Genomic DNA, 10,470 nt, shown 5'->3' on the forward strand with positions numbered 1-10,470 from the left:
TTCTGGATTCGTAAACCAGGGACATTTCTGTTATACACACTGAGGTAATCTCAGATTACAGTCAAGTATTCTGATTTTGAATTCCACCACCTTGCAGAGAAGAATTTATCAGGAAAATCTGATCACACTCTTCTAAGATGTACTGGTTAAAAAGAAAATGCCAGATGCCCATACGCCAGAATCTAAGTGCTACACCCTGGAAAACACCCATACAAGTCTTCCCTATCTGTGGGTCAGTAAGACCTCAGATGCTACACAAAGCCTAAAAGCATGCCCGAACAAAGAAATTTTGCAAGGTTTAGCAATCCTTCCAAGAAATATGAATCTGGTTATACTGTGACTGAAGATACCTTTCTGGGAATTAAGAGGAGTGAAAACAAGCTGTGTCCCTAAGGAATCTAGTATATAATAAATCTGCAACCAGCTACCCTATTGGTGGTGTTAGGGTATTTCTAGGCAGGCTGTATATATTACTACACAGTGACACAGGATAGCATGGTACCTGCATTCATGCTTTCCTTCATGCTATGTGAATGTTTTAAAACTTCTCTGGCAATCTATGAATTTGTTGAGCATTCACACTTGCCATTTGTCAGCATACTCAGGCACAAACACACAGATATGAACTAAATAGAGATCAAGTGCATCTTAGGAGGGAAGTACTGAGCTCCCACACCAGGACCCATCAAAATAAAATTTATAGTATATAACCCACTGAATGTCTGGCAGAAGTGGAGAATGAAGACTCTGCTTGCTTAGGTGCTAATAGCCTAGACCATGAGAAGAAGTCTCCAACAGTAATCTCTTCTGCAAATGCAGTAAACTTTCTCTTTTTTTCATTTTTTTAATTTCTTTTTTTTTTTTTAATTGAAACATTTTAGGTATCCTCCTTATTTGCCTTCTAATTGTGTATACAGCTCTCTCTTTCTCTCTCATGGATAGCTCAATCAAGACTGTCAAGAAAAAAAAACACCAAACACAAAATAGTAAAGGATAAATAAAAAAGGAAGGTGTATTACTGTATTTTGACAATTTTATATGGGATCTGGGCTTTCTACCCTCTTTTCTTTCTCTAGCTATTTGAACATGGGAGGAGAGGTTCAACTCACAGATCATACATGCACACTTTTGTTGGGCCATATAGGATACACTCATTTCATTATGACATCCAAGTTCTGCAGGTTTGACATTGGTATGTTTGAATTTCCATTAGGCTCAGTGACTTATTGGCTGATGCTCCTTTGCAATACAAACTCGGCTGTGCAACCATACTATAAACATTTTGCCTGCCTTTCTGTTAAGCCCTGCTAGAACTACATTATTTCCTGGAGGCTAGGATATTCTTCTGAGCTCTACACAAGCTGTTGAACTCCAGTGGCAGTTGAAGCTATTGCCAGAATAACAGACCCTCACTTTGACACCCTGAAAACTGATGTAAAGAAAGTATGTGCATGCATACACATGCACAAACCCAGAGTGCACACACATACATGTACAGACAAATACATATTACTACTGTCTATATCGCTCCAGCTCTTATTATTTAAGGAGAATGTGAAAGATGGACAGAATAAAGAAGACATGCCCAGAACAGACATTTCTTACCATGTGCCACCCAGCCATGTTTACACTGATCACAGGTTCTCAGGTTAATCTTCCCTGGCTGAAAACATTCACATGTGCAATTTACCAGTGTACAGCGGATGGCCTGGAAAAAGAAACAGAAATCACATATTAATGTCTTCCTTCCTTCTTGTATAAATCTGTTGTGAGGGCTAGAAGGGTATTAACTGTATAGCAAAAACTAGCCTTCTAACATTCAAAGCATTGCTCATTCTTTTAAGTAGAGATTAATTTTCTTTCAAAAACATACATCAGTATCCCTGAGCAATGACAACCAAAATGCTTATTCAGTAATAACGTAGTCTGTTGTCCCACGGAGATGAATACATTCCTGATGTCTTTAAAAGAATTGCTCCATTTCCTTTAGGAAAAAAAGTAGCAGGATGAGCAAAATGTAAGTGTTCCACAAATTTCCTGGTTTTGCATCAACTGCCTGAAGGACAATGTTACTAGTGATGTCTTACTACACCAGCATATCAGCTTGATTAAAACCAAGAGTAAAATGAGGAAAGAAAAACATACAAAAAGGAAAACTACAGAACTCTTTCCCCTTCCCCCATGGTATCCAAAGGTTATTCTCAAATTTCCTTTTTGGGTTTTACATAAGATATAACTCCGCTACAGAAGGGAGTCATGGATTTGATATGTTCCCAAAATATGACAAAATGATCAATATGCAAGAATAGGACTGGTTCATAAAACATCCTGTAACCTTCCTTTGCATATTTCTCCAATATCCAGGCATAAGCCTTTACCTCTTTGCACTCCCTATTTGTGAAACATATATTTCTCTGTTTTGCAAAAGATGAAACTATTTCAAAGCAGCAATGCTAAAACTCCGTTCCATTGCAGAGATCTAAAATTTGCTTAAATAATATACCTTATTAATATCTCATGTCTCTTTTTAAAAATATTTTTTAAAAAATTTAAAATAAAAATATTTAAAATAAACCTGTGTAATTTCAAAAATTACACAGGTTTACTTTGACAGGTGCTAGCTACATCCACAGAAAAGTGAATATAAATTGAATTATACTCTTTTTAATGTGTAACAGACATATGTTTTTAAATAGTGTAGAAGATGACCTGTGCACTTCAAACTGCTACTAATAAATTTATGGCATGCATTTAGATGTAATTTGCATGGAGATTTCTGAAACAGAGAGGCTTATTCTGATCATTCACAGATTAACAATCTACTGTAACTACCAGAGCTGCCAGGAAAAGATATCTCTATAGATTTAGACGCAATCAGTGATTACTTGGGGGCTAAGGTTGGGGAAGGATGCTTGATACCTATGGCCACTGAGATACTGAAGTATTATGAAGGCTCTTGCTGGTTCCAAACAATTACCCCCTGCGCAAAACACACACACTCTTTCCATACCAGAAAATAATTACCTTAACTACACTGACTTGAAGAAAATTACATTCAACTACAGCTTGGCCAAGCTAAACTCCTTGCTTGCTGACAATGAAAAAGGTTCACAGTTATTTTAAATGTTTTATCTCTTTACTTACTTATCTGCATCAGACTGCAATTTAAAGCCATTTACATTTCATGGATCCACTTAAAAACTGTATCTCCCAACAAATTTCTGGTACAAGAGCCCTTTCTCCCTCCTATCCTATCTGCTCTTTTACTATCTTTTACTCTGGAAAACCAAGTAAGGAAAAAATATCCTGCTCTATTATGCCTGACACTTCAGGGCCTCAGTCCCAATGTCACCTGTCCAATTACTCATTAGCTAGGTTATAAAACACTGCTGTATGTATGTGTGATTAAAAGAATTAGTAATATGAAATATAAGGGTACCAAAGAAGTGCTGACCATGCAAGAATAATATATGTGTTTGTGGGTTATGAGAAAAAAATTCTCCTGAAAGGTCCTGTTTCATGTTCGATAGTTTATTGACTCAGTAATATATCAGGACTCAACCAGTCAGTAATAGTGTTCTTTCTCTAATATGTTCATTAATTAATGAACTCAGTAATTAATTGTACTGCACAAAGAAGGGCTTACGAAATGGTATTCTTATTTTGCCATAAGAGGTTTTCTCACATTCACCACCTTTTTTAAATCTCTGCACCAATGTGACACACGTGTTGTATTTTATGTTATTTTGTCTTGTTCATGTGTCACAGTGTAAAAGAGGAGTAATATAATGTATGTACACATACTAGATGAAACTATGTCATTTGGTAGAGTTGCTTTATTAAGGCTCATCAGTATTTCCATTACAATCCTATCTACTTTTGGCCTAGAGGTTAAGAGGTTGCCTGTAAAAATTGGAATCAGCTTGAACCTGAAATACAATGTTTCAGGCTAAGAGTGAGTTTTATTATAGACACTCAAAAATTATCCATTTAGCCATTATAAATTCTAAGATAGGGGAAAAAAGTTTAGAGGTTTCATGTTTCCTTTCATCTTCCCTGAGTTAAAGGGAGTCTTGATGGTGTACAGTATTGAAGTTTAAGTAATTAGTAAGATTTTTATCTTTTATACATAATCCCCAAAAATTCATGCAAACTTTTCAGAAACATGAAAATGTCAGCTTGTTCCTCAAACAACTAAACCTGAAAAGTTTTCAAAAAGAGTTATATATTTTAATATGGATTGCTATGCGAAACTCTAAAGACATGTAGCATGGCCAAAATATTTAGGCTGGCCTTACTTGGCCACTTTTTCTGCATAGGGTGTGTTGATGCCAGGTTATAATCTGGTTTCAGGAGTTTCCCATCCCACCACTGAGAATCCCATGCATACTTCTAAGTAATTAGGATAACCCCTCATGCTGCAAGATGCTTATTTGGGACTGGAAAAATTAATATTTTAGTTCACATTCTGGCATGATCTTGGGCAAATTACTTTGTTAGCCTGATGCCTACGTTCCCTAAGCAATAATCAGACACAATGATAGTAAAGTGTTGTTGTCAGGCTAAATACAACATAAATTGTGAGGCACTCTATAGTCATGGTAGCTATTAAAAATCTCAACTAGAATTTAGTCTTTATTTCAAAGATTTATTTTTAACTTTACTCAGTTCATCAAGAACCATTCTAACTACCTCAGATCACTACAGTATAGAACATGAAACCAGCGTAACTTGGCAGAGAGAAGATTCAAGATGCCAGGAATAGCGTGTGTTCCTACACACAGAGATGGAACATTAACACTCCTAACATGAAAGAAAGCATTGTCTTTGAAGACCCTCACAATGCAACCAATGTATGTGCTGAGCCTTGCAAGGATATGCATCTGAATTATTAAGAATATATTTCTACTGGTTTTCAATAAGATTTAACTTAGCATACAAGTCACTGACAGTTCATGCAACAGGCTCAGGAATGACCCAAAATGGCAGCAGGAGATGAATGTCATATAGATTCACTGACAGAACAAACAGCAGCCTCTCCGTTCCCCAGCAGCAGGATTTCAAGGTACAGAGAGGATAAAAGTAGAGTAGCTGGTGTGCTTGCAGGGTCGCAGCATGGATTGGTGTAACTGTGGTTGGACATCTGTTACTGCTTAATTTGAAAAAGGTGGGGTGGGGAGTAAGGATAATAAAAAGATCCTGGGTGAGTCTGCAGCAGCTAAATATTGTAGGCATTGTTCAAACCTGTTAAAAAGAAGGCATAAAAATCCAAGGGTGTAGCGATGCTAAACTTCTGCCAGAAAACACTTCTGGAAGAGTACTGCTAGGCATTCCAGAAGTCATCCACTGTAATTTAGCCTTTGCAACATATTGCTAAAAAGTTTACATAATGGGACTCTGTGTACTACATTATTTTATAGAGAAAAAAACCAGAATTTTTTCCTGACTAAGGTTTTCCTCAGAAACTCCTGCAAGAAAGACAGAAAGGAAACAGACGGAAACTAAAAGAAACCAATGACCTTGCATAGTGAGAGGAACAGTAAAATCAGTAGATACAGGCTCCCCCTGTACCAGCTGATAGGCAAACGTGTATTTAGATAACAACTTGCAGCTTCAGGCTCTTAAGTAAACAACAGAACATGGCTTCCTACAGCTTCTTGAAAAGTGCCATTATGTTCTACCATGTCAATGGTCTGCAGATAACAGTTCTCGGACATTTTTACACATCCCTTCCACTGAGTTCCTAACATAAAGCTCCTCGCATTTCTACCAAATTACAGCAGGCCTTGAGGACCTGTGGAGGAAATGGAGTGGATTTCAGTAGAATAATTTTAAATAGTTTACTCAATTTATTCCTTAAATCCTAAAGCAAAGGTATTAAGGTTTGAGAACAAAAAAACACATATACAAGAATAAATTAATGGTTTTATAACTGACAGTGAAACATTCAGAAATATCTTGCTGCTCTCTTTGAGATCTTCCTGTAGAGTATAATGCAGAAAGAAGGGAACTTTGTCTAGTATTAAAGCATGTGACCTAGTACACCTATGTGTAAATTCGTACGGCTAATAGTAAAAGATGTTAGACCTGACTTTTGTGGGTTTCCCCCAGACCAAGGATATTAATTTAACATAGTTTGGGTAATTTAATTATATCTGACAAGTAAATATTATTCACATATTAATGGGAACAGCCTATAGCAGTAATGGAAAATCAATCTGCCTGGCTGTTTTGCAGAGCTTCCGAGAGACAAGAAGCAATAACCTATCATGAAAGGGATCACAGGGTGGGAGATGGAGGGCAACACATAAAGAAGAGATAGATATGAATCCTCCTCTGGAGTTCTTACAAGTCACCACAAAAGATGGAGGCAATTTAAAATGATGTAACATTCTGGACAGACACGTAAGTTTTGCAAATTCCTTTATCCTCAATTTTAATAGTAAATCTAACAAAAATTCTTAATGTAACTAGTGAAGAGGGTCCAAGGGTTCTGTGAGGTTAAATAGCATCTTACTGAAGTCTCAGCTACATCCTTCTATGCAATAGGCCATGTCTAACAGAGCCTTGCTCTTAATGTCCTTGCCTCATCATTCTCATGTACAAAAAGTTATTTAAGAAATGTCTCCTATCAAGTCATGTGTGATATAAGGGATCACTGTGCACCTGAATACATCATGGAGTCAGCTACGCTCACTCTCTTTGCATGAACGTTCCATCTACCTACTCAAGCATCTACCACACATTTATCCTACAGAGCTCACACAATCTAATTCCACTCACAGAAGCACAAGACTTGAAGATTATTTGGTCCAGTGTTTGTGAAATCTTTTTAATTAGACTTCAAACCAGCAAACTGGTACATAAGTGCAGTTCCTTACAGCTGCATTAAAATCAATAAGACTCTGCATGAGTATGCACTCTGCACAAATGAATTTGTTAATAAGGAAGTCAGGGTTTTTACACACACACACATATACACACATCTATACTTAAAATTGAGTGTAATTCTCAAGTTCTACACATTTTATTTGGTCTCTTCTCCCAAGTAACTAGTGACAGAATGAGAGGAAACACCTTCAAACTGCGTCAGGGGAGGTTTAGATTGGGTATTAGGAAAAATTTATTCACTGAAAGAGTGGTCAGGCATTGGAACAGGCTACCCAGAGAGGTGGTGGAGTCATCACCTCTGGAGCCATTTAAAGGATGTGTAGACATGGCACTTCAGGGCATGGTTTAGGAGACATGATAGTGTTGGGTTGACGGCTGGACTTGATGATCCTAGACGTCTTTTCAAACCTTAATGATTCTATGATTCTATTAATTGACAGAATAAATGATCTTGTTTATTATTTTAAAAACAATAAAAAGTTATTGTGTTGTACCTCAATAAATATTTGGGTGAAATGATGGGAAGCATTGGAAAAGTAAAAGCAAAAAGCACTTTTTACAGCTTACCTCTCAACTCTAAAAAAAACCCCACACCCTGCATGTAAAATACAATTGAAAGCAAGTAACAATGTCATTGGGAGAATAATTTAAAGCCATACAGTAGTTGGTCTTGACACAGGATGGCACATCAAAGTAATCATTCAAAGTTAACGAGCAAGAGGTTGATGAGAAACAGAGAGATACACTCTTCTGTTGCTGTATGTTGGGTCATGACAAAAGATATGAAGCAGCAGGCAACTGGTGGGTCTCCAAGTGTTCCAGCATTTTTTAATGGAAAGTCTCCTCTGCCATTGTTTTTCTTAATGTTTCTTGGTTATAAAGTGAAGAAGATAAAATCTGACACTATTGCTCAGCACAGGATTGTACCATACTACAATTTTAAGTTGGGTTGGTTTTTTTCTTTCTTTCTTTTTCAGAGCAGATATCATGTACTCTGTAAACAGCTCTTAGGGGATCTCTCACTTCTCTTCTTTACTACTTCAGGAATTCCAATAAATTTTTTTCTTTCTTGTCAATTAAGCATTTCTTTAAAAGATCACAGCATAAATTCTGCTGTGTAAATGGCAAAAACATCCCAATGAAATTATACTATTTTTAATAGCTGGTAAGTCAGGAGTACAACAGAGTTTGTTTTAAATTAACACCAAAAGGAGGATCATTTGCATACTGACATTTAGGAAATTCACAATGTGACCTGCCTATAGTAAGCCTGGTATTTTAGGGAATTGTTGTGGTTTATCCCCAGCTGGCAACTAAGTGCCACCCAGCAATAACTAAAACATTGGTGTGTTATCAACGGTGTTTTCCGCACAAATCCAAAACATAGCACAATACCAGCCACTGTGAAGAAAATTACCCCAGCCAAAACCAGCACAGCCATGCTACCTAAATGAGAAGATCACCAAAGTTTGGATGTAGGCAATAAAAAATCTGCAGTCATTCAACTTTGAACTAGACCTTAGGACAAATTTTTATACTTGAGACCACAAACTTGTGTCCTTATTGAATTGCTCACACATTTGACAACACTTAGAAAAACAACTACAGGTGTTGTGGGCCACCAAATACATTCATAAGTCATTGCTAGCAGATAATTGCACCTACAAGTTAGAGGCAATCACTAAAAGTCAGAGCTTGGCTACATTTCACTAATTACTTAAGTCTATGAGCATAAAAAAAGAGACAATTTTGTTTTTCAAGAACAAGAACAGTCCAGTCCGCCCCCACACATACAAAAGTATTTCTGTCTCTGTAAAGAGACCCAGTGTCTCCATCATGTAATTCTGGTATAAAAATTACAATTTTTAAACTCACCTACAATTTTTATATGGGTAATTCTGCAGCCAAAACACTGGACAGAAAGAGGGGGAATGCCTTGATTCTGATCCTGGGTCTGACACTCCCACAGATGCACTGTGTGGCACTAGTTAAGTCACTTACTTAACCACTCAATTTCTAACTTCCCATTATTTAAAAACTGGGTATGGTATAGCATACCATTTTCAGAGATTAGACTAATGAATAGCTCACAGAACATTGTGACATATGAGGACAGAAGGTAAGGCAGAAGCATGAAGCATTACTATTTCTTTTGTTGTCAAAAAATTTTAACAGATTTTTTTAACTATACTACTTTAGGGTCTGCCATTGGTAAAGGAATAATTCTAAACACAGGAATCACCTAGACTTTTCTAGAGAAAGCAAATATGACGCAGAATAGCTTTGTTATTTTCCAGGAACTTTTTGTAGGCCATGTTCATCCTGATCCTACACACTCAACTCACAGGATATTCTACAAAGGCTGCAGGTACAGTATCATCCTATGTTTCTACAGCTTGTAAAGCTTGCCTGAGGTTCTCAAGCATGAAAGGCAAAGTTGTTTGCACTAAAAAAATTAAGACTGACAAGTTCTTCTTTGCTTAAAATTTGAAGAAAAACAGATAGTTGATTTAAGAATGAGATTATATGTGCCTGAGAGCATGTTAGCAAATGCAGAGCTTGTTCTTATAGATGCAGACCAGACTGATGTTATGAAACTAGCATTGTCAGTCACTGCAGTTCAGCCACGCATTTGTCAAGGCAATGGCCAGTGCCAGATAGATACCCAACAACGAAGATGGACGCACCTGCAAAAAGCCTAACCGTACCCTCCTCTACCCATGACTCTCCCAGAGGTTAATGTTGCTAGCTCCACCTAGCTCCTCATCTCAAGTAAGCACAACTACAGTCTCCTTCAGAGACCACAGAAGGCATGTTGCTTCCACTGGTTTTACTGTCCTGCCCACCCTGGACCAACCATTCTCTGTTTCTTAGCTGAACAAGAGAATGGTTTACTACACTATCCCTGCACAGAGTGTTATTGGTTTTATATGCAAAAATAAAAACACTCCCCAAACTGAAAAACTTTGTTTAGCCATTGCTAGTAGAAGTACAACCACTTTTCTTTCCATAAACCTTACTGACACCTTTTCAGGGGAAACGATGAAAAAATCTCTGCCGGCAACTATATAAGATAAGGTGTACTGACATTCTCATGCTGTGGTATCAGCCTTCCTATTCATAACAGACTTCCATTTGCTTGCAGCAAATGTTTTTAGAAGACAGTATGTAAACCAGTAATGTTTGAAACTTGTGATGTAGAATTTAAAACTAAATAAAGCATGGTCCCAAAGGAAAATTTTTCCTGTGGTATCTTAAAAAAGACATTGAGCTTGTAGATACAGCATTCATGTAGAAGAAAATAATCAACATCTTTTTGTCACATTACATGGACTATTGGGTAAGTAATCCATGAAAGAAGATTTTATCAATAAGTTATGTTTCAGAACAGTTACTCAAATTACTAAATCAAATCTCTACTCTTCATGTATTGTTTCTATACAAATTAATCAGATTATAATGACAACATTTAAAGTCTTGAAGGTCATCACATAGATAACACATGTTCTCAAGACTAGTTTTGTTTGGTCTTGAACAGTCACAGTCTATCCAGTAAAAAAGACAAGTGAAAACATGTAA

At 36.9% G+C, this 10,470-nt stretch overlaps 1 protein-coding gene across 12 annotated transcripts in view; it reads right to left on the reverse strand.

Moving 5' to 3' along the window:
* BNC2 (basonuclin zinc finger protein 2) overlaps window positions 1-10,470 on the reverse strand; it is a 326,513-nt gene that overhangs the window by 116,771 nt on the left and 199,272 nt on the right. For all 12 annotated transcript variants that reach the window (XR_010370492.1, XM_064437881.1, XM_064437882.1 and 9 more), the window contains one exon: window positions 1,606-1,708. Coding sequence is in view for 11 of the 12 variants with exons in the window: in XM_064437881.1 (XP_064293951.1) it covers window positions 1,606-1,708 (103 nt within the window). In the remaining variant the exon portion in view is untranslated. The remainder of the gene's footprint in view (window positions 1-1,605; window positions 1,709-10,470) is intronic.

The sequence above is a fragment of the Phalacrocorax carbo genome, chromosome Z (genome assembly GCF_963921805.1).
Source record: "Phalacrocorax carbo chromosome Z, bPhaCar2.1, whole genome shotgun sequence".
NCBI lineage: Eukaryota > Metazoa > Chordata > Aves > Suliformes > Phalacrocoracidae > Phalacrocorax > Phalacrocorax carbo.